Source organism: Meleagris gallopavo, chromosome 3 (genome assembly GCF_905368555.1).
Source record: "Meleagris gallopavo chromosome 3, MGAL_WU_HG_1.1, whole genome shotgun sequence".
Classification (NCBI taxonomy): domain Eukaryota; kingdom Metazoa; phylum Chordata; class Aves; order Galliformes; family Phasianidae; genus Meleagris; species Meleagris gallopavo.
In genome coordinates this window covers 2,971,671-2,996,889 of record NC_139406.1, presented here as the reverse complement: position 1 = coordinate 2,996,889, position 25,219 = coordinate 2,971,671, and the positions used below count along the sequence as shown (strand labels likewise).

The 25,219-nt window shown below is 39.0% G+C and overlaps 1 protein-coding gene across 2 annotated transcripts in view; it reads right to left on the bottom strand.

Annotated features, from left to right (window-relative positions):
* COL15A1 (collagen type XV alpha 1 chain) overlaps nt 1-25,219 on the bottom strand; it is a 106,688-nt gene that overhangs the window by 48,142 nt on the left and 33,327 nt on the right. Inside the window, exons 5-13 of one of the 2 annotated variants that reach the window (XM_085220053.1) lie at nt 24,897-24,992; nt 15,348-15,474; nt 14,380-14,498; nt 8,406-8,468; nt 6,845-6,952; nt 6,252-6,314; nt 3,417-3,452; nt 3,079-3,231; nt 505-558 (exon numbers count right to left, since the gene is read on the bottom strand). In XM_085220053.1, coding sequence (XP_085076179.1) covers nt 505-558; nt 3,079-3,231; nt 3,417-3,452; nt 6,252-6,314; nt 6,845-6,952; nt 8,406-8,468; nt 14,380-14,498; nt 15,348-15,474; nt 24,897-24,992 — 819 coding nt within the window. The remainder of the gene's footprint in view (nt 1-504; nt 559-3,078; nt 3,232-3,416; nt 3,453-6,251; nt 6,315-6,844; nt 6,953-8,405; nt 8,469-14,379; nt 14,499-15,347; nt 15,475-24,896; nt 24,993-25,219) is intronic. The other variant, XM_085220054.1, reaches the window with a different exon arrangement.

The following is a 25,219-nucleotide window of genomic DNA, read 5'->3' as shown; positions in this document are numbered from 1 at the left end:
CAAATGAACTGAAGAGTCATTTTTCATCAAGAATTATTTCTAAGCTTAATCAGCCCCTCAAGATTCACTCTGCTGGGGACATAGACAGTTCATTTGACATGAATGAGAGGAAGGCGGCAGAAAATGAACTTCCAGCTGAAGAATTCTATAATCCCTGGGGCTATTAAGCAGGAAAAATGCATTTAAATTACCTATGAGCATGTTGGCTTCCACATAATTAAAAGCAGAGCTAAATTCTGAATAATTAAAAGCATAAGAATCGTCAAAGAAAGGGAATTAGCCTCTGGAGAGCTCTGTATCTCTTTTGATTGGTGAGGGGGGCATTGGCAAAGAATATTGCTCCTGTGTTTGGTGTTTAAGATAAATGCTCCACATTAAATGGGACAAATTCAGACCCAGCTCTCCACATGCTGCTAGCAAGTATTGTGAAGGCTCCAACTGTAAGATATAGGTTTGGAAGCAAGCGTGTGTAGGGTGATCATAGGATATGATAGTCCAACTCACCACACCTCCAGGATGTCCAGCGATGCCAGGTTTTCCTTCTGTAGTTGGCCTTCTCTGATACACACAAAAAAATACTGTTAACCAAGACAATCAGTTTTCAGTCTCATACAAGAATGCATGCATGGGTGAACTAATAGGATATGTGGGGGGTTTCCATAAAGTCAGGATCAGTTGCTCTTATTAGTCATCAGACCTCTTCACTGATCCTACTGTTTCCCTGTCTCCAGAAAAGATTTTTCCAATGCAGCTTCAATAATTCTTCATCATTGCTCCCACCTCTGCTTAGCAAAAAGGTGAGTTGTTACTTTCCCATAGGGTTTATTTTGTGCATTACTTCCACTTTCAGTTAAGTGACTCTCAGACCTGAGGTGGAGTTGGGAGAAGCATTGAGTGTAAATGAGAATGGGTGGTAGGGATGTTGGGATGTTGGGGTAAAAATTTGGTAATTTCTTCTCTAGTTCAATGGAAGACTGCAATTTAGTGCTAAGAATCCAATCAGTTACTCTATGTTCTATGGGAAAGTATTACACTGTAATAATAATACAGTTTCCTAGAGAAAAACGGATAAAAGAAGGCTGTAAATTCTTAAACGAATAGATAAATAGAAAACTACCTCAGAAAAGAGGAAAACAAATGTAATTGATGCAGACAATCTCTTAGATTTGCTTCATGAAAATGTTAAAGTAGTAGCTCAAGTTCATGAATCTGATTGTGCTCCCTTTGCCTTTCTGCAAAGTACTGCAGTCACTTTCTGCTCTAAAAAGCAGAAATTTAAATAAACAGTTCTCAAATAACATGTAAAACTCAGCTTGAGTTCACCAGATCTCATATTTTAAAGTGATGAAGATATTATTATCAGAAGTAGAATGTAGCATTTGAAATCTCTCTCTATTAATAGATTATTTTTCTTTTGAGTATAACATATTATGAAGTCACAGATGTAAAGAATGTGTCTTTATATTTCCATCTTACAGAAGAAACGAAATGCATGGCCTCAAATAGGACAGCATGGGAAAAGCAGTAATTTAAATGGGACAAGCAGCTTGACTTTAATGAATGCTGGCCATTCTCTATGTATAATTAAATCTTTAAATTATTTTTGTGTGAAAGATAGTATCAAAGTTTTTCCTTGTAATGCAGTAGTAGCTTTGAGATCCTGATATTAGTAACCATATTTATATACAGCATACAATGTTAATGGTTAATTACTGAATAATTTAATGACAACTGCCTAAGTAAGAATAGAATAAAACAGTTCAGTTGGATGGGATCTGCAAAAATCATTAAGTCCAACTGCCTTAACTTTTCAGGGCTAATTGAAAAATACACATATTGTTGAGGGAATTGTCCAAGGCATGGGGCATCAGCCTCTTCCCTAGGGAGCCTGTTTCAGTGTTTGATCACTCTCACAGTCAAGAAACAGTTCCTAATGCCTGGTCTGAACCTCCCTTCATGCAGCTTTGTGCCGTTCCCATGTATTCTATCATTGCTTAGCAGGAAGAAGAGACTGGCACCTCCCTCTCTGCTTTCCCTGCTGAGGCAGTGGTAGAGGGCAATGAGACTTCCTATCTGTCTCCTTCAGACTGGACATCCCACGTGTCCTCAACCTCTCCTCGCAGAATATGCTTTCCAGCCTGGAAGGCATGTTTACTGACTTTATTGCCCTCCTCTGGATGATTTCAAGTACCTTAACATCCTTTTTGTATTGCTGAGCACACAATATTCGAGGTGAAGTTGCACAAGTTCTAAATACAGTGCAGTAATCAGCTCTTTTGGCTGGCTGGCTATGCTGTATTTAACACATGTCAAAATGGAGTTTGCTCCATTTTGCTGCATTCAAATCATTGATAAGAATGTTGAGCAGAACTGACCCTAGAATTGATCAGTGCTAGTGATTATCTGCCAGCTATATGAATCTCCATTTACTACAACCATTTGTGCTCTGCTGTTGAACCAGTAAGTCACCAAGCATAGTGTGAAACTGTTTACCTCACATTTGAACAAAATGTCCAGAAGGATACTGGGAGGAATGATCTCAAAGGCCTTACTAAAATCCAGAAAGATTATGTCAGCCACCTACCCTTCATACACCAAGTGGCTGACCTTATGACAGAAAGAGATCAAGTTAGTAAGGCAGGAATAATTGATGAATGGCAAGATTCATTAATGAACCCAGATTGAGTATGCCTGATAATATCTTTGTTCTTTAAACGCTTTTCAGTATCTCCCAGGACAATCTTCTCTATAACTTTTTCAAGGACTGAGGTTAGACACAATTTTGTAGTTTCCTTGATCTTTTGTTATGTCCTTCTTGTAAATTGATATAACTTCGACTGTCTTCCAGTCATTAAATAAATCCATTCCTTGCATGATCAGCTACATTGTCTAAGTGCCCATAGTAAAAGGAATTGCAGGTTTCCCATAGGAATGTGTCAGTCTGTAACAAATGATTCTGTCTGTAACAAATGATTCCTCAATTCCTTCTTAGACAGTTGTAAATATAGAGATGATTACATTTTCCCTTCTTAAGAGAGTACATCCACAGCTATAACAAAGTTCCTAATAGTAAAATACCTCAAATCCTAAACTATAGCTTACACCTCTGGGTCCAGGAGGTCCAGGGGGCCCAGGGGGTCCAGGGGGCCCAGGAGGTCCAGGTTTCCCAGGAGAACCATCAGCACCAGCTTCTCCTTTAGGGCCTATTGATCCAGGGACCCCAGTATCACCCTAAAATAGAAGGCCAGTCTACTGTTAGTTATACTGAACATGCACAGGCTGAGGCAAATAAGCACTTGGGTTTCAAAATCATAACCTGTTACACTTCTTAGCCCTTTCCTTTGGTAAATTGTAAGTAACATGTTGTATTGGAGTGATACAGTTTTCCCATAAAGTCACTGTCTTTTTTTTTTTACCTTTGCACCAACAGAACCAGGAAGACCTCTATCACCCTGTAAAAGAAAAGCAATCCTTATCATTTAAAGTAAGAATATTAATCATGAAAAAAAAAATTGTGACTGTGATTGCTTAATTTAAATACCCATGAAATTCTGTTTTGTTTAACTTGATGTCAAAATGTCCATTACATGAAATGTTAGACCTCTTAATTAAAAAGAAAACAACCCATATTTCAAAAGTTATTATAACAGGTGAATAGTTCTGGTCTGGTATGCATACAGATGGCAATTTCATATTTCAATTTTGCTGCAGATTTTGTTGGTCTAGAGAATCAAACACTGTGGATCATGTCTTCATGATTCTCCACTTAAATGAGAAAAATCCTCATGGACAGTAACCAGAAGCTGAAACTGATACCACGAAGTTGTCTAGGACATGAAATAAACGATGTTAGTATGATTACCAGATGATTACCAGTATGGTTTTAGGTTCTTCTGCAGTAATTAAGTCATTTGATTTGCTTTTATATACTTTCCTTAAATATCATTTTCTCACATCTAATGTATAGAAAGGACAGAAATGCAGCATGCAAATATTCATTTTCTACGTGGCATTGAAAGTAATGGATTTAATTGTAATATTGGCAATTTCTTGTCCTTACACATTCAATAAAAACTGCATGAGTGAGATCTGAAAAAAATGGGTAATCATCAGCATCAAAATGATAGCAATGACTTTTTCCAAAATTAATGACAAAAAAACCCAAACATATTAAATATCACTCCAGGGAACAAACTGACTTTACTTTCCAATCTTCAGTACCTTCAGCAGCTTCTCCCAGTAGTCTTCTTTATATTAACCGTGAAAAATGTTTATAATTAGATATAGCAATATAGATTAAGCCAAGGCTTTAAAAAAAATAAATAGTAGAAATGGAGAAATCCTATTATTCCAAGGTGCTGGGGATTGTATGGAGCAGGAGCAAATATATAGTACTTCACTTTTAATTAAATTTTATCAATATATGTAGAAAACTTAATCAGAAAACAAGTACAGCAAGGGGAAACAGTCAACTTCTTGCTCTTTACTTGAGTTTTATACTCTTTTTGAAAATTATTATTTTTTATGGGAATTCAAGAGAGGCTATTGAGAACTGACGCTGTGGAGCAAGATAAACAGCGTGAGAAAGCAAAACTGACAACCAAGGGCATCTCTAGAAGAAGAAAAAAGCAAAAGGAAAGGCTCAAGCGACTGGATGCCTGCATGCACAGTTAAGTGTTAGTGGAACACTTTGTTGGCATGTAAAGGCAGATGGGAAAGTTGTAAGGGTGGGTGGGTAAGTTAAAAAAGGAAACTTGTGAATGTACATAAGTGATGTGGGAACCTGTAATAAATGATTTGGATTGTTCACATCTGAGTCCATGCCTGCTTGCCACAGTTTTTCTTCCAATCAAGATTTTTTCTAATAAACAGAAATTCAAGTCCATTGTGCTTTAGGTAGACTTCCTTCTGTTTAAACTACTGATTGTAGTAGGAACATTCTAATAGTTACTATTCAAAGATGCATTCTTTATTTTCTGGATGGCTACTAGATCCCATCTGTGCTGTAGTTCTACTAACCTCAACATTTTGAAATCACAGTTTAGAACCTTCATCATTCACGTGTCACGTTAAAAAAAACTTATTATTTAATAAATTAAAAAATTGAGTCAATGTTCTGGTTGTTTAGGAGTTGCTTTTTCATTTCCTTGTAGTATGTGAAATTTCAACGTGCTCTTGTGAATGTACTTTCAACTCTTGTGCATAAACCTTGGTATATAAGGTCACGAAAAAGTGAAATTTTCCTGTAGTTATTTAACTCTGGGAGACAGAATCACAGAAAGAGGGTTGTACAGGGCCTCTGGAGGCCTTCCAACCCACTGTTCCCTTTGAAGCAGAAACATCACCATCTCTACATCAGGTCAGCCATATCCAGTCTGGGCATGAAAACCACTGAGAACAGAACTTACATATCCTTTCTGGGCAACATGCCACAGTTCTGCTCCCCAGGTAGTGAATAGGATCCTCCTAAAGGACTCTTAAGACACAGTTTGTGGCCATTCTAATTTGCTGCATCATCTGGCACAATGAGGAACTGTTTGGTTTTATCAGCTTTGCTGCGGGCCCTTCAGACATTTGCAGACAGCTGTTAGGTCACACCTTTGTCTGCTTTTAGCCAGATGTAACAGCCAGATGTAACTCCTCCCCTTGTGCTGGCTGTAGCACTTATTTAATCCTGCATGAAGCCATTCCGCACATCAGCAGAAAACTAAATAGTCCTCTGCTACTATTTGGAGTATCTCACCAAACGCTGCATGAAGACTTGAGTTGCCACAAGTGTGGGGTTAGGATATCGTGGCTGAGAGTGATAGCACTTCAGCAGTCATCAGTTAAGACAGATATGAACTACTGCAAAGTACACAAAACTTGCTCTGTTAGTGGTCAGCAGGCCTGCTCTTGTGCAGTTTGGGATAAAACACATGGAACAGACTACAGAATCTTAAGTAATTCCAGTGGTCCATATACATATACAACTAGGAGCTGGAGTTGTTCCTACAGACTTGCCAGCTTTTTATTGGTGAATCCCAATGGAGTAGGTCATACTGCATTTAGACCATTTCATGCTGCAGAAAATGAGATTGCAACCATCTGGATTTCTCAAAATGCCTTTCATGATATGTTCTAATAATCTGGATTATAAAAAAAATGAAACCAGCCAACACTGTGTTGCAAGGATAATAATTTATGGTCTTTTTTTTTTTTGGCTTAAAGATATCACATTGAAGTAGGAGCAACACAAATGTTTACCTTACCTTTTCTCCCTTCTGTCCTGGTGGGCCAACCACTCCATCAAGCCCAGGAAGACCTTGTGGACCCTGTAGATGATAGCAGATCTATAGCAGGTATGAGTTGATAGTCTTTTTCTTAGGAAAGTATTTTGGACCAACTCATGAAACAGCAGTATAAAATACTAATGGTGGTGGTCCTTCACATGGCACCAGGAAGCAACTCACAAGTTCTAGCACTTGTATTTCTTGTCTTCTGATAGTCTGTATCAAAGAATTATTTAAATGTATACTAGTAGTAAATTATATCAAACAATCACATAATAAAATAAAAAGTAATTAAATATTATATAATATAAACATGATGTTTGCATGTAAAATAGCCAATTTATGCAAACTGGAACAGGTTACCCAAGGAGACTATGGATGCCCCATCCCTGGAGGCATTCAAGGCCAGGCTGGTCTGGTGGTTGGTGACCCTGCACATAGCAGGGGGTTGGAACTAGATGGTCATTGTGGACCTTTTCAACCCAGGCCATCTGTGATTCTATGATTATGATTCTACAATCCTGCTTTAGGGCAGGAACAACATCAAGGCTTGTCTGTGAATCGTTACTCACTTCAGGGCTCAGTTCACCAGCAGATCCGTCTTCTCCTGGTGACTCAGGACGTCTTACATCTGAGTCAGGGGCTGGTTTTCCTGGAAGGCCATGCAATCTTGCGTTGCCCTAATTAAATTGGTAGTATTGTTAGAATGCCCTGATAAATATGCTCAGTTCTCTTTTGGCCAAATTCATTTATTTATTACACATAGAATGGGAGAATTTCATACAAACTGTTCAGGTTCATATAAATCTTGGCTTTGGTTCCTATCTCCCTTCCACTTCCACTTCTAGTTTCACAGAGGTACTCCTTACTCATGGTCATACTGACTTTCTCCATTCTCACTCTCTGAATTGTGCCTCTTTGTAATATGTTATATTTTGAAATGAAAAAATGAGAAATTCTGTGCCTGCTTTCTATAATCCCATAAACATCTTAGAGGTATTCCACTGATTAATCTGAAATGAATTCAGGGGATCATTGAACAAAGGAAAATGGTTAGGTATTTACCCACTGATTTCCAAGAACTTCTTCTATGCTATTAATAGAGCACTCAGAACTCACACTCATGGCTAAAACCTGATGTGCTTAGCTCTTTTTTAATCCAGAACCCTGCTTTTGTGAGTACTGTCTCTCAAAATATATCAGCTCTCAGTGAACGGGAAATACAACAGTGCACCACTTCAGTCTTTAAAACAAGGCTTATTTGAGGTCGTTAACACAGTACGGAGAAAGTGACAGATTTAGCTGTGTTAAAGAAGAACTCATCATCCTACTTGTCCTATTCTGTATGCGGAGCCTGTTGATCCTGCACACAGCTGAACAGCTCATGAACCAGCTCTCAACTACTGCATTTTACAACACAACCTAATGAAATGAAGCTAGATATTGTAGCTGCAAAATAAAGTGGTTTAGTTGATTCCTAAGTTACGCAAGCTCCTTCTGTAGCTGAGGTAGCCACCTCCAAGAAGATGCTTTAACTACCCTAATTAAACCAGTGGTCAAATATAAGTTAATGGCCCAAGACTCAAATTTTACCCAGCACGAGTGCTCCTTTTTAACTGTTGCTGAGCCAGAACATTTCTCTTTCCTAGCCAACCTTCATACAACAATTCTATTCTTCCTCACAAAGGCAAAAATATAGGAAAGTGCAAACGGCAGTCAAAACAGTGGAAGGTGTTGTGTAGAATATTTCATACAAGTAAACATATGTTTTATAGCAGACACTCTGAATTTAAATAAATAAATGATGTAATTCCTATCTCCTGTTTACTGCCTTCTCAGAAACAGATTAAAAGCATCTTCTCCTTTAAAGAGTTTTCTTGAAATTACTTTTTTGTTGTCCTCTTCCTTACTCACATTTCTTCCCCACTTACATGCACTTATGTCTTTGAGATCTTTAAATGAAATCCCCAGTGTTTCCTAGAAAGCATTTCTGAATGCTAGGTATTAAATATATCTTTATATTTCTTTGGGAAATTGTACTATTGTCAAAGAAAATGGATCATCTATGATCTGGATGGGTAAAATAGAGCTCTTTATTATGCTGATGTGAAATAAGTTTCACAGTATACTTACTCTTAAAATCTCAGTTTCTCTATCAGCATATCCAGAACCCAGTTCTTCAGGTTTCAGTCTAATCTGAAATTAAGTCAATCCTGTTTTAAAATACTGCTTATCAGTCAGTTTCAGCCAATACAGTTCTAGTCAATATATTTGTAGAAGAATGTCATTGATGAAAGAACTTATAATTCAACAAAAATATTTCAGTCTTGTCTGGTGATTTCATACTATTGTATCTTATGAATACCCATCTCTGTATTTACCTAATCATGCTTTATGAATTGTGACACAGTCCTTCAGGACACATATAGAATGTAACTATTTAAATTGACTGAAGACAAAGTGATATCTCAGACAAATTTTAACTTCAGAAGGACAGCTGTCACTATTAAGAATATAATAAAAATCATATCCAAAACTTAGCCACTGTTTCCTACAATATGTACCCTCGTTCAAAAGTCAAATCCTGAGATTCTGACAGTTGCAATCCAAAGAAACTTTTTATAATGGGAAATTGATATACCAAAGCATTTCCCAAAACATTTCATTTGAAAATATTGTTTAGTTTTAGTATTACAGTTTGTTTGTACTCATCCAAATGGAATTTTCTTTTCCAACCTTGTTGAATCTATGATTCTTGCCACAGTTACATTTTATTGTGTATCTCACATTTTACTGTGCATTGTATGTCACTCCAGAATAAATGAATAAGTACAAAGTTTGGTTACATTGTGGTACTTAGTATGTTTCCTCATTTTATCACTACCACCTGTAATGTTCACTTCAATCATGTAATGATTATTTATCTGTGCATTTACCTTCACCTACTGTCAACACTATAAATGTCTCTATTTTATTTCATAACTGCTACTATCTCTTGTTCTCTTTCTTATACAATCTCTCACGTATTTGCTGAGGTTAATTTGAAGTATCTCCACTTAAGGTATTCATGGTTTTTACAACATTTATTCTCAACTTCTTTCAAAAAGTCTTTTATAATGTATCTTTTAATTCTCATCTATGCATGTGTCTTTTTCTGTAGAACTCACTAAGATAGATTTGGCCTTCGTGTTTTAAAATCTTTTGGAAAAGTGATGTGTCTCTGCATCACTCAAATTGAGGACAATAAATAACTGGCAGGCCAAACAGATCATACTTGCAAAACATTGTGTTTGCTTAATATGCATGTTATTTCTTATCAAACAACTGGTACTCATTTAATTTCAATTTTTTTTTTTTTAATTTTTGTATATATCTGCAAGTGTTTGATATCCCACTTTTTTTTCACCTGATACATCTGATGGATTGAATGAGGAGAAAAAATACATCTCACTTTTCTTGCATTTGACATTCATCAATTCAATTCTGTGGAGTTCTTCAGTGCACATTTTGGACATCTGTCCTGCATGATGGTCCTGGTTTCAGGATAGGTTTATATTATATCTCCTTTATATTTAAAGGAGAAGTAAATCATATGTAGGTCTGCTTGTATCATAGGGCATCCCTTGTCTTTGGGATGGAAAATTCAGCTTTTGTGCTACTCTACAAATGCATGTATGTAATACATATTTCTGCCCACCTGTCCTGACATTGCAGGGACACAAGGTATGGTCTTCCCACCTTGCAGCAGGATTAAAAACAGCCTGGTTGGCATAAAGCTTTCTTAAAAGACAGAAGTCAAAGAAATAAAATTCACAGTATTAGCTTTTAATGATCTATGCTTTAACCCCAGTTGTGCCAATTTCTTACCTGGACTTACATCTCTTTCCACTCTGAATATTTTAATTATCCTTTCTGCATTTACATAGCAGCAAGATCTGAATTTCACCTGCATCTTGGTCTCTTGTCCTCTACATTTGAGAATTCACTGGATAAATGCATTCATCCATTTTTTTGCTCCTTGTAGCTTTCCCAAATGGTTGCTATAGTGGGAGCACATTTTCTTCATTTAGGTCTGTTGTCACTGTCTGGCAGCATGTCCATTTCCATTCATTTTAATATATCTACATAGCTCCTGTCTGTATTCTGTGCTTGTTTTTCTGGAATTTCTTCCACTCTGTATGTACTACAATGGTGAGAAAAAATCCAGTTTTCACATTTGGGTCACAGTCATGTCTAGTAATTCAAATTGTGTCAATTCTTTAGGAGCACCTCATGACTGTATCTCTGCACAAGAATTGCAGTGAAAAAGTGACAGTCAAGGACAAAGAGATCCCTACTTCTAGTGAGATGCAGAACTCCATTCATTCCCAGCGATGGCCTCCGTGAGAAGACTCTAGAAGCTGTCCCATATCAGCCTCTGTTCCAGCCAGTTCCAGATGGCTCCAAAATGGACCTACTGCTGCCAGAGCTGAGCCTTGAGCAATGCCTCTGTGAGAGCATGTTTGAGAAGAGGAAAAAGTGCTATGCAACAGCAGCTGGGAGAGAGGAGTGAGATCACGTGAGAGAAACAGCCCTGCAGCCACCAAGGTCAGGGCAGAGGGAAAGCAGGATATGCTCCAGGTACAGAGCAGAAGTTTTTTTTTTTTTTTTTTTTTTTTTTTGCATCCATATTTGTGCTTGGATACAACCAAGAACTAGGGATACATTATTTTGAGTTATGGCAAATGCATCTAGAATTAACTGGGGATCTTTAATATTAGCTCTTTCCTACTGAGTTAATACATCAGATAAGAGCTGCTGGTTGATGCCCAGTGTTGATAGGAAAGACTGCAGGGGTGTTGCATCGTGTATTGGTCACTTGTTGCATCTGACACCCCATCTTTGTTCTTCGTCCTACATCTCCCAGGAACTGGGGGAGTTGACTGGTACTATCACAGCCCCATTCATTTCCTGAATATATTTCATTACTCCACATAACCACAGTTGAAAGGGTTAAGCATCTGTCAGAATTAGAATTTGGTCCCATACTTCCCATACTCCCACTCTACCCCATATGGGCATGGGACTATGGCCAGCCAGTGAGTGTGATAGGATCAACATAAGCAATTGCAAATATTACTCAAAGAAGATGGCTGCCCAAAACAGTTACATTGATGATGCCACAGGGATCCCAGAGAAAGGAGCAAGGTGAGAAGGAAATTTGTGGGGCACAGCAATAGGATCAGCATTCATTAGCATCTGGAAAAGAAAAGAGAGAAAACTTCCTGGTTCCACAGGAATCAAGGTTAGAGGAGGCATAGCTGGAAACAAAAGAAAAAAAAAAAAACTTCCTGATCCCACAGGAACCGGTCAGAAGGCAGGGGAAATTCAGATGGTTAACTTTGTACATTTTCCCTTGATCGCCTTAAGCCTTTCAGATGTGTTTGTTAAGAGGCTCTTTGAGGGTTAAAGGGACAGGACCAATGTGGGGCAAATCAATCAACACCGGTTGAGTTAGGAACCATGGGGCTCAGTAGTTGCCAAAAATACTCCACGTTCCCAGTCATCAGGGGCACTCTCCACATGTACTCTCTCTGATTCCCTAGGGATGTGACCAAAATCTTGCTTTTATTTGGCCATCTTAGCAGCAGAATAGGGAAAATCCTTGATACTAACATCAGAATACCTGTCTTTCCCTCTTCATATATATTCTCAGTTTTTATTAGAGGGCAGAGAGGGGTCACTGGATTTTCTAATTTGTCTTTTTGGGCTCTCACCTCCTCCAGGCTTTCTCTCAGATACAAGCCACTCTCTGGGGAACTACCATTAATCTCTGTCTTATTTATCAGCTGTTCTAAGGGCTTGTTGAAGGAGGACTGTTGAATGCTTTTCTTTCTCTAATTGTCCTGTAAGATTTTCTACTTGTTCCTGCAGATATATAATCAATTCCTGCAAGAATTGAATAATTTGGGTTTCTGCCATACGCTGGTAGTTGAGGATCTCTACAGCAGCCGTAAGAGCAGCTCCTAGAACTGCACAAATGATTGATTTTCCCTTTCTCTCCCCCATATGGGTTTGTTGTGGAGGGAATTTATATGATCTGCAACTCCTTTCAGGCTGGACCAATTACTCCATGCCCACTCCATCCCCATTGGAGACAGTTTGGCATCAAGTTTTTCTAAGACGCTGAGGAGCAGATTCTCACCCTTATTCTTTTTTTCATTAATGATCATGCCTCAAAATGTGTAGCAAACTTTTTTGGGGAAAAAACATATTCTCAACAACTCAACAATTTGCTCTTTATGCCCCCAAGGTGTACACACGTATTCTAAAGCCTCAAAAGTAAAGTGATCTCCTCCAGGGAGAAACAGGTATTATCAACAAATAAAAAATTTGCTCCTTACATCCCCTGAAAGGTACATACATATTCTAAAAAGAAAATCCTCTTACCTCAGGCTCTATCTCAAGGGGTGCACTCAAATACTCAAAGAACAACACTCTCACCTCAGGCTATATCCTGTCCTGTGAGGTCAATTTAAATGTCTCGATCTAATTATTGGAAGAGATGGTTCAACATACATATATCCTGAGGTTAAGGCAGGAAGAGGCCAAATGCTGTCCAGTGATTTATTACTAATTCTGAGCAGCTAGGGAATGCGGGGAAGATGGGGAAGTTAGTGATAGTAAAGAGAGAAATCCTAGCAAATGGCTTACAGAGTGAGGATAGTCATCACCAGTGAGTTAATAATGAAACAACATAATTAAATGGAAGGCATTAATTTTGGAGCAAACATCATATATTCGCTACCGTATTATTGGTCAGTAATCCATCATAATTATACCTGTTGCTATCGTGTTGATAAATTTTGAACTTATAAACCCATCTTTGTCTCCTCAGTTCAGTAATGTACAGGTACACACAGTTTCTAGATTATTTTTCTATCAATAAGGACCCTACTAGGTATTTCTACTTGGACATTTACAAAAAAAAATAAGAGCCTGATCTGGATTTTTGGAAGGCATCTCTGATAACTGAAAGCTGTCCAGTTATCTCCTCTTCTCTTTCTTCTTTGTAAAAAATGTACTGGCAGCCTATATAGAAGCTAGGTATAGAAGTAAACAGCATCTATTCATGTAATTAATCTAACACAGAGGTGAATAATACAAGGAACACCAAAAAGTAGATCAACTTTGATCCTTTATAAAGTGTTCTAGTTGTACAGTCTCAATAGTTCATTAATCAAAGCATCTTTTACTTGTAAATATCAGGATACCTGCCAGTTACATTTTAAGAATTTTTCAGCTGCAGGTTCAGTTGTCAGGAGGCAGCCCACACTGCTTTCATAAAGGAATAAATAGGAGCTGCAGACACGCAGGAGTGCAGTCCTCTCTGTCATTGCCTTTTCAAGATGCAGAACGTAGGATTTACATCTTGGGTGGTCATTCAATTAAAATTGAGTTTATAACTACATTTTCACATTAGTCTGAGGACAACTAAGGAAAACCAGAGGCATGCAATACAGGCAAGGATCATTATGGAGTTTAGTCAGCTTTACTTTCCATTTTCTGCATGGATTCAACTGCTAATAAGACATTGACATAACAAAGTCCTTCTTTACATTTGGTCCTTCACACAGAAGTACTTGAAGAGCACCCAAAGAGTGTCCTTCTAAATCTAGTTATATGCCACATTTCTTAAAAAGAAAGCAGGACTTTCAGCTGTAAGAATCACTGTGGGGTAGAACAAGATGCCTAGTTTAAGCTAATTAAAAATCATGAGTTTTTGTGGTGAGGATTTATGTTGGTTATTTTTTTGTTTGCTTCTCACTCCCTTTAATGCAAAATAGAAGTGCAAAACTCAAAGAAAATTTTTATATATGAATGAAAAATATAAATCCCCTCTCAATGGTAGAAATCATTATAAATCCAAACTTTGGCATAGTGTGAACACTTTCCAATTTGCTGTAATGAGAGGAAATTCAAGAATGTACAAAGCAATGTGCTTTTTTGGTATGCTGCTATGATGTAATAGATAAAGGCAACAGCTCACAAAAGCACTTACAGTTCATATGTTCCCACTCTTGAGACAAAAAAAAGATAGGGTAGATATTAAATCCATAGTACAGACCTTCTCTCTGCTCACTCCTAGCAAGACACTAGCACCAGAGCCATCTTCTTCTCTTAAGATTTTCTGCATGACAGCTGTAGATTCTCTGTTGCTTTGTCCAACTTCCACAACAGCCGAGGCTAAATAAGATAATCACTTATTACTGATGGAGAAAAATTACTCTAATTCAGAGGTTATTTATCTTAACATTCTGATTGCATTTAGTTACAAGAAAAATAAATGACTTAGATTATTACCAAAATACACAGAGAGAAACATTCCAAGAAGTGATATTAGTCATTTTATAATTCTGAAATATTTAAAAGGACAGAAAAAACAAAAGAAAAGAGAGAATAAAATTATATTTTAAAATTCTACTTTAAACATCTTCTTTGCCTCAAGATCATGTCTAACAGTAGCCTATTTTTCAACTCTATAATGCCAAATGCCATGCTTCTTACTGACCTGAGCAGAACAGAGAGGACTTTTCTCCTTTCCCTTCCCTTGCCTAACGCCTGCACAGTGTTGAAGAGTATTGCAGCCGTAGCTCTGTATGTCAGCTTTGTTTATTTATCTATCTAGGTAAATTTGAAATTTAAATTTGAAATTTTAAATATAAACTCTTGTTCCATGACTCAAATTTCTACACCATGGAAAGGTAAATTGATTCTCTGCACATTTAACAAAGGCTGATGTAAGCACTCACATGGACTGAAGTGAGAGATGAGTTGAATGGTGACTAACACTTATCTTTGCGGCTGTTAAGAAATTGTAGTGTAACAGATTGCAGTTTCAGTGTTTGAGAAGCCAATCCTTTTCTAACACACAAGATCCTCAAAGTCTTAGGATTTTCAGTTTCTGACAGTACCTAAAATATGTCAGTGGCTTTTCATGTATGGGAAAACTACTGACTCTGTCCTACATAACATAAATGACAACTCTTCCTCCCATGCTCCCAAACAAGAAAGCAGACAAAAAAGAGGCAGTGCCTTGTTCTTTAATTTTAGCTGGTTCAGAGGTTTCTTCTGCTCTGTGATGTCCTGAGAAATCGATTTCTTTCAAATAAGATAATACTGTTGGAGGTGCTTCCACTGCCTCAGCCAACGAATCTTCAGGCTAAAAAATGTAAAATCCCAAAAAACTGTTTAGAAAGAAGTCTTAGCACATGTTATAAAGCAAGAATCAACTGATCATGTTTCTCAAAGCATAGTAATCAAAAGTTCCACATTTATGAGGAAACCAGAGATCCAGATCTCTCCCAAATAATACCTTTCAATTGCTATCATTACAACTGAAATTTCCAAATTGTCATTAGATAGTCTTTTTTTTTTAAAATATTTATTTCACCTCTTTTTTCTTCTTCACAGTACACATTTAGCTTCTGCCTAGTATCAGATGTCACACAGATTTGGTCAAGATTTTGAGAAAAGTTAACACAGTTAGATCTGTTCTTCCAGACCAAGTGATCTACATTTGACATGCCTATGGAGATGGAAAAAAAGTACAAGGAATATAAAGGTACTACAGTGGAACTAAGCCTGAAACTGTCTGAGGGTAGGTGAGGAGTGGTCAGTTTTGTAACTTGGTATAATCTGTGAACAGGAATATAACTAGTTTACCCCCTAAATGAGTCAGAGAACTGGAGAAGTGTCAGCTCAGTGCCATTACAATTATTTTATGAGGACCTGAATTTTCCATTTAATTAAAATTTAGATGTGATAGACGCTTGGAACTGACCTAATAGATGAAGAATTCTGCTCTTGAACCAGATCAACAAGTACAACATTTTGTAATATGGATCGCTAAAATATTTACTGAATGTTGTGTTTTAACCCAGGTAACCATATAAGCACTCATGCAGGCTCCTAATATACAATCCAGAACATACTTTAGAATCCCCATTAAAATATTTATATATATTTATAACATTTTTAAATTTTTTACATTTCTTGTGATCAGTATGTGAATAATACAAAAATAGCTTTAAAAATGATAAAATCTATTTGGAACACTTACTTGTAGATCATTCAACTTACTTTAAAACCAAAAGAATAATCCTCACCAGTACAGACTGGTAAGCCTTACTTTGGTCACTGGAAAAATCATGAGGCAAAATCTCTTGGAACACATTTCTAGACATGAAGAAGCAGCTAACCAGGAACAGTCAATGTGGATTAATGAAAGGTAAATAATACCTGATCAACCTGATTGCCTTTTGTTATAAAATGACTGGCTTTGTGAGTTAGAAGAAAGAGAAACACGCAGCCATCCATGTCTCAGGCTGCAGAGTGTCCCTGAGTTTTATTTCTATGTCTAATGGCAGAAATCAGTATCCCTGTGGGAGTTGTGCCCAGGTAGAAGAACTGTTCAGCTTGGGGTCAGAGTTTTGGGATAAGGTGAACAGGCTGAGGAGCATCAGGGAGTCAGAGAAGATCAACTGATGAAATAAAACTTTGCCATCCCTGAGACACATGCATCAGCTGGCCACAATTGAAGAAAAGGCTGTCCTGGCTGAACAGGGATCATCTTCTAGAGCTTAGGCAGAAGAAGAAAGCACATGGCCACTGAAAGCAAGGTCAGATGGCGTGGGAGGAATACAGAGATGCTGTTCATCATTGTAGGGAGATAACTCACAAGACCAAAGTTCAATTAGAGTTGAAGCTGACCAATACTGCAGAGGACAATAAGAAGGTATTTTTGAAATATATAAACAACAAAAGGAGAACCAGAGATAATACTGCTCTGTTATTTGATGAGGATGAGCTGCTCACAAATAAGGAAAGCCAAAAAAGCAGACATTTTTAATGCCTTCTTTGTTTCCGTCTTCAAAACTGATGATAGGCTCTGGGAACCCCAAAGCCCTGTGGAGGTTCTCTCCTAAGTTGGGGAGACTGTGGCTGCAGTAATGATACACTCTGAGCCAACTCCAAACTTGTGCGGGATTTGTTGCTCCACCTGGATGCACATAAATCTATGAGGCCTGATAGGATTCATCCCTGGGTACAGAAAGCTGGCTGATGTCATCGTGACATTTCTATCAGTAATTTTATAAGGGTCTTGCAAATCTGAAGAAGTGCCTATTGACTTGAAAATGACAAATATTGTCCCTATTTTCAAGATCAATAAGAAAGTTGACTCTGGTAGCTACAAGCCTGTCAGTCTCACTTAGTGTCTAGTAGCATTGTGGAGATTATTCTGAGAGTTACTGAAAAACACTTGAAAGACAATGCAGTCATAGGTCACAGTCAACGTGGGTTCATGAGGGGAAAGTCATACTTAACTAACTTAACCTTTTATGACAGGGTTAACCATCTAGGTGAGTAAGAAAAGCCAGTTGATACAATCTTTTTGGATTTTAGCAAAGATTTTAATACCATTTCTCACAGTATCCTTCTGGATAAAATGTCCAGCATACAGCTAGACAAAAAATCACTGGATTTTGTAACTGGGTTGGAGCAACCCTCGATATGTGTACAGAAAGAGATCTAAGGATTCTTGTTCAGGGCAAGCCGAATATGAGTCAACAGTGTACCCAGGCAAGCTACAAGGGCCAATTTTACTCTTTCTGTATTTCATCCTTGAAAGCACCTGTTCACAAATGTATATACTGCCAAAAAAGCGATGACAAGAACAAGGACTGGTTGTGCATCATGAGGTATTTTTTTCTCTAGTAAGGTATGTCTCATGAAAGTCCAGTAGAGAGACATGATCAGATTTTTCTTTGAGTTTTATGTCTGATTTCAACTCTATACATTCTATTTAAAAATTTGCTGGTGTATATGTCAACTGAAAATGGAATTGCAAATATACAAAAAACTGATTATTTTTTCAATAATCTTGAAACTTACTCTCAAGTTCCATTATCAAAATGGAAAGTAAGATTTTATCATAAAACATTTAATCTATTATGTTACTTTCACACAAAAAAAGAGTATGCACTAGAAGAGAAAAAGAGAAGAAATACAGGTATAATGTCCATCTTCTGTAACGGTGTCTTTAGTATACTTGTATTATTGAGCTGGTTTGAGCAGTTATTACGTGTATATTGCCCCCATATGCTACAAATAGCAGAAAAACGAATCAAATACATATTAAAAACTAAAAACATATCGCAGATTATTTTATAGTTTTTGTGAGCTTTTTAAGACTTTGAAAAATAGAAAGTACATCAGCACCACATGAGTATTCTGGATACTTTTTCTTCAGCTAATATGTTAAATTATTAAATTGGACAAGATGTACAAGGAGCAGCTGAGGTCACTTGATTTGTTCAGCTTAAAGAAAAGACAGAGGTGTGACCCCATGGTCTATAGATTCCTAATGACAGGAGTGGAGGGACAGGTACTGATCTCTCTCTGCTGACCAGCAATAAGATCTAAAGGAACAGCATGAAGCTATGCCAGAGGAGGTTCAGGTTGGATAGTAGGAAAAGGTTCTTCACTGAGAGCGTGCTTGGTCACTGGAACAGGCTCCCTAGGGAAGTGGTCACATCACCAAGCCTGCTGGAATTCAAGAAGCTTCTGGACATCTCAGACATATGGTTTCTTTTTTGGGTGGTCCTGTGAGTAGTGAGGAGTTGGTGTGAGTAGTGAGGAGTTGGTGTTGATGATCCTTATGGGTCCCTTTCAATTTAGGATATTCTATGATTCTGTGATCCTTATGAGCCCTTTCCAACTCAGGATATTCCATAAATCTATGAAACTGAGAAGCAGCTATCCAAAGAAGGACCTGGGGTTGTCAGTGGACTGAAAGCTGAAAATGAGCCAATAGTGCACTTTCCATGAGCAGTCAATGAAGGAACTGGTATAGGCCTGGGGACAAGTGGATAGATGATTGTGAAGAAGAAAGGGACCTGGGGGTGCTGGTTGATGCTCTGCTGAACATGAGCTGGCAGTGTGCCCAGGTGGCCAAGAGGGCCAACAGCATCCTGGCCTGCATTAGAAATGGTGTGGCCAGCAGGAGCAGGGAGGTGATCATCCCCCTGTACTCAGCACTGGTGAGGCTGCACCTCGAGTATTGTGTTCAGTTTTGGGCCCCTCACTACAGGAAAGATGTTGAGGCCCTGGAGTGTGCCCAGAGAAGGGCAACAAAACTGGTGAGGGATCTGGAGCACAAGTCTTATGAGGAGCGGCTGAGGGAGCTGGGATTTTTTAGTCTGGAGAAGAGGAGGCTCAGGGGAGACCTCACTGCACTCTGAACTTCCTGAAGGGAGGTTGGGGTGAAGAGGGATTTGGCCTTTTCTCCCTGGCAACGAACAGAACCTGAGGAAATGGCCGCAAGTTGTATCAGAGGAGGTTTAGGTTGGACATGAGGAAAAACTTTTTCTCTTAGAGAGTGGTCAGGCACTGGAATGGCTGCCCAGAGAGGTCGTGGAGTCACCGTCCCTGGAAGTGTTCAAGAGGCGTCTAGATGAGGAGCTGCGAGATATGGTTTAGTGCTTGTGGTAGCAGTGGTAGTGAGAAGACGATTGGACTAGATGATCTTATAGGTCTTTTCCAACCTTGTGATTCTGTGACTCTATGATTCTATGATTCTTGGTGTTCTTCAGTCTGGAGGAGAGAAGCCTTCTGGTTGATCTTCTGGCAGCCTTCCATTGCCTACAGTAAGATTATCAGGAATATGGAGATAGACTATCACAGTAGTGCTTGGCAGTAGAAGTGACAATGGGCAGTGAGCTAAAACAAGTGATGTTCTGATTGAATATAGGGAGAAGTATTTTCACCATGCATTGGTATAGGTTGTACAATGAGACTGTAACCTACAACCTCCATTGTTTCTGTGACCAGATCAGAAGAAGCCCTTAGAAGTGTGATCTAACCTGATTGTCAATACTGTTTTGGACAGAAGATTGGACTAAACAAACTTTCCGTCTACCTGAAATATTCTGTGATACTTGATTGTATTTTTATGATTGCTAACTGATAAATACATAAAGCTAATGAGAAAAAAAGAACTCAGTTCCTGGGGAAAAAAAAAATAAAAAATCCTTATAAAACCAATATTCCAACACACACCAAGTGGCTTCAAGACTCATGAACTAAAAGTGAAAACTCTTTTTTTCCCACTTTTCCTTTCTGGCATTGTCTGTCACTGCATTTCTGATATACAGAGTGACAGTATTTTTTTCTGAGAATTCCTATACATGTGCCAAAGACAGTTTTTGGCTGAATAGCAAATTGTCAGGGAAAACACAGAAAGATTCTTTACAAAAAAAGACCTCTTACAGAGATTATGAACACTTCTTTTTTTGCTGATTCACTGAGCTAAAAATTATGTAAGGTCCATTAAATGGAAACATTCTGAAACAATCCAAAGAATGCTATCTATTCCAGGACTCCAGTAGGCAACTCGAAACAGAGCGAGCAATGTACCCTTCTGGCAAAGAAAGCCAGCATCATCCTGGTCTGCAATGGGAAGAGTATTGCCAGGAGGTCAAGGAAGGTGATTAGGGTTTGGAAATCTGCAGGAGGAAAGTGAGGATGCTAAAATTCCCATGAATTGAAAAGAACAAGCCAAGAGATTCAAGGGGACATATGCAGCTAAGATCCACTAAACACAAACATACACACTCCTGACTCAAGCACTTTTTGTATCACTGCTCAGGGAAGAAGGAGAAGTGAGCAAATGACTGTATGGTGCTGAACCACCTGCCAGGTTAAACCACAAAAGGCATTTTGGCACTCAGTGTGGGATTCGAAGTGTTGAGATAACAGCAGATCTGACTGCAGTGTATTTACAAAAGGTGTTGTGGTAGTAATTGCTGATCATTAAGTTAATTTTTCCCCTATTTATGAAGACTCTTTGAGAGACTACTCATAATATTGTGTAGCACGCTGCTTGCTGTTTATTTTCCCTCCTGTGTTGTTTGTCTTCTCTGGGGATTGCATTAATGTTTCTCTTTTGCTAAACTGTGTGGCCTTAGCCTGTGTTATGATAAAATTGGCAATTGAGAAACTAACATTGTGTGGGTATTTGGCATTGCAGCTGTCTTTGGGCAATGGAAACCAAACTGTTGATAGTATTAGTAATAACACCCTTTGCTTTGTCTCCTCAGGGAGCTTAGCTATAGAGGAGATAGCGGAGGGCAGTTTCCAGCAGTTCCTCAGCCTCTCTTTCACTTTCTTTCTTCGCCTAGAGCTCAAGAGCAAGCTACCACAGCTCTTGAGAATTATGAATACCCCAGGATGTTCAAACCAGCGTGCTCCTATTGCTGTGTATCATGAATGTTTTTCAGATTATGTTTGAGATTAAACAATTATTTTAGAATATTGCCCAGAGATCTGCCCTGAGGAAGGATAGTTCTGAGTGGCAGAGAGTGCAGAATGGTATGGGCAGTTGTCTAGAGCACTGCACCCCCAGTGGTTTGAAACTTCACTTTTGAACAACTGCAGAAACCTGAAAAATTAATAAAACATTTGGAAAAAGTCTGCTGTTGCCTTAGCAATCCTAAAGAGGTACAAATCACTGCAGCATGCTGAACTGGCCTGTGCCTACTGAGCTCTGTTCAACACTATTCAGCATCCTCAAGGCTAAGAGAATGCATCTGGATCTGATAACAATGCAATGGACCCTCCAACTCCTGTGGCAGCTCCAATTCCTGCAATAGGTTCTGTGGTTGCTCTGAGCATTGTGATCACTGCTCACCTAACCTACTGCCACTCCAATCCTTGTAATGAGTCCTGTGGTTGCTTCTGCTGCATCCTGTGGCTGTTCCAAATACTGTGTCAAAAAAAAAAAGAAAAAAAAAAAAAAAAAAATTTCCTCTCAAGGGACGTCCACCATGCCCAGATGTTCAGTCCTGTGGTTGTTCAAGCTCCTTCAGTGAACTCAGTGGCTGCTCCAAATTCTCTGACAGGTCCTGTGGTTACTCTAACTCCTGCACTAAGCCCTGTAATTGCTCCAACTCTTGATACAGATTCAGTGGCTGCTCCAAGCATGTGATGAGACCTGTAACCACTAAAAACCATTCAGTGAGCCCTGCTGTTGCTCTAGCTCCTGTGACAGGTCCCGCAGCTGCTCCAATCCTTGTTACAGACCTTGTGGCTGCTCTAACCCCTGCGATGGGTCCTGCAGTTGCTCTGACTTTTATGACAGAACCAGCAGTAGCTCTAACCCTTCGATGGGCCCTGCAGGTGCCATGACCCTCACAATCAGCCCTGTGGTCACTTCAATCCCTGTAACAGGCTCCATGGTTCAACCAGAGAATCAATCAGTGCCAGTATCAGCAAGATGAAGAAAAGTCTATGAAAGTCAGAACATTTAGCAAAGAGAAGCTTATAAATTCAGAGAAGAAGCAGATGAAAGTGGATCAATCACAAAGGCAAAAAGAGGAAAAAACAGAAACCATCTGACTCCTAACACTGAGTGAGCTGCGAGATTTGTGAAAAGATTATGGCTGTTGCACTGGTGATGGTGGAGCCAGTATCCTGGACTTAGCTGGCAGTGAAGCCAAGCAGCTGAGATCCCTTTCTAGGAAAACTGGCACTGACAAAGCAATTGGAAAGGAGACACAGTCTTTCACCGAATGGCAGTGACTCTTGTCAGTAGTGAGGGAAAGATGTCTCTTCAAGGAAGACCTGGTATTTAGCTCAGGCAAATGGATCACCATGGAGAAAGGTATTCAGTACTTGAGGGAAATAGCTTTGGTAGAGGTGGTGTATGGAATTAACTTGGTTGATAATACCAACTCCCAAAATCCAGATGACATTAAACGTATGTGACTGATGTGGAGGAGAATTGTATGGAATGTACCATCATTGTATGCCAGCACCCTGTCAGGAATGAACTGGAAAGATAATGAAAGACCAACAGTGGATGAAGTAGCTTCCCTACTTGGGCAAAATGAAGTCTCTCTTTCTCCCTATGTGCCTCTGTCTCTGTTGTGGAAGAAACTGACTGAAAGGTTTGGAGAAAAAGAAATAAGGTTCAGCAACTCACCGATCTCTACATACCAGTATTTCAACCATTAGAATTCAGAGACAATCATAGCTGTTCAGACCTCTGGCTGCTTAGAGTGTATGAATCTCTCCCTGGCATCGTGGGGTAGCAATCAAAACAGCTGTGTGATGTGTGAGCAGGTAGACAATCTGCTCTGCCTTGTGACCAGGCTACAGGATGAAATATGTCGATTAAAAAGTGTCACTGGGGACAAAAAGAAGGAACAGGGAAACCACAATTCAGCCATGCACAAATAGGTTGTTTCAAAGGAAAAAACACAAACCCATGGCAGCCCGTATTTAAACCGAAGGCAGACTGTGTCACATCAGGTTGAAAAAAAACCCTGCAAAGCTGGAGGCAAGAACACAAAGGAAGAGAGAGGATGGAGGCAACTCTGTGCCCAAAGCTGCAAATGAAAACCCTCCTTGCCTGCTCCACTCCCCCAGGTGCCTCTCTACCACAGGTATGAGGCCCTGAGTGTTGAAGGCCTGTCTGAAGGTGGTAACAGTCCACTCAGTCCTGACATGCCAACAAAACCAAAGCGGAAAGGCCTTCCTCCAACACCAAGACTACTTCACTGAAAAAGAGATGAGAATTGTAGGTGATTCCTGCTTACAGGGAACTGAGCATCCAACAAGCAGAACAGAACCTCTTCTGTCTTCCTCTTCTTGTGGTGAGGCAATGACTGCTGGTGAAACAGGAGAAAGTAACGGGGGAAATCAAAGAAAAAGCCTAAAAAGAATTAAGGAGTTATCCTTTAAGGAAGTGACAAGAGCAGCTGCCTAGCTGAAGTGCCTCTACATCAAGGCACACAGCTTGGGAAACAAGCAGGAGGAGCTGAAAGCTACTGTGCTGCTTGAAAATCATGATATAGTTGCGGTCACCAAAACCTGGTGGGATGGTTCCCACAACTGGAGTGTGGTTGTCAATGGCTATGAGCTGTTCAGAAGGGACAGACAAGGAAGGAAGCGAGGAGGTATTGCTAGCTACATCAGGAAAAGAATGGAATGTGAAGAGCTGTCCCTGAAGAACAGTCATGAGCTAGTTGAAAGTCTATGGGTGACAGTTAGAGACTGAGGCAGCAAAAGAAGCCTTGTGATCGATGTCTGCTGCAGGATACCAGATCAGGCAGAGCCTGTGGATGAGACATTCTACCTCCAGCTATGGGAAGCATCATGAATGCATGCACTCGTCTTGGTGAGGGATTTCTACCATCCAGACATTTGCTGGAAAGGTAGCACAGCACAAGTTCCACTTTTTTTTTAAATCCTCTTCCACATCCCACTGGGAAAAAGGAGAGTAAGTGGAAGTCTGTAGCACTTAGCCACCTGCCAGGTTAAAACACAACAAATGAGTATTCCAGATAATTGTCATATTTGCGTTCTTTCCTTGTTCTTATATTCTCAAGGCACTTGTTGATCCTTATCAAATAAACCATCCTTTTGATCCAGTGTAGTGCAGTCTTTCTTGTGGATGAATACATATTGTTCTCAGAGGCGCCTTTGGAAGCTGCTATAAAGGAAAAACTAGTGGCAGAATCTACAACTTACAACTTACAACTTAAATCAGAAAGGTAAAGTGAATAAATGTAATAAATTTACCCTTATGAGAAGGTGAGAAGGCATGAGTTCTTCTTGTGTCTCAGTAATGCCTTCATATTCTTGAACACTGCCATTGCCACTGATGTCTCCTGAAGCCTGTGCAAAATCCAACCATAACAGCCAGTTCATAAAAATCAGAGGAAAAATTCTCCAAGGAATTACCTACTTCTGTGCAGAAAAAACTTATATCTATGTATGTACATATTTATTTATTTTCCCAGATTAGTGAATCCTCAGTCTCATTATGATGTTAACTTGTTTCGACGCTTAGAATATTTCATGAAGATGACCTTTTAGATAAATATTAAACACTATTCTGATTT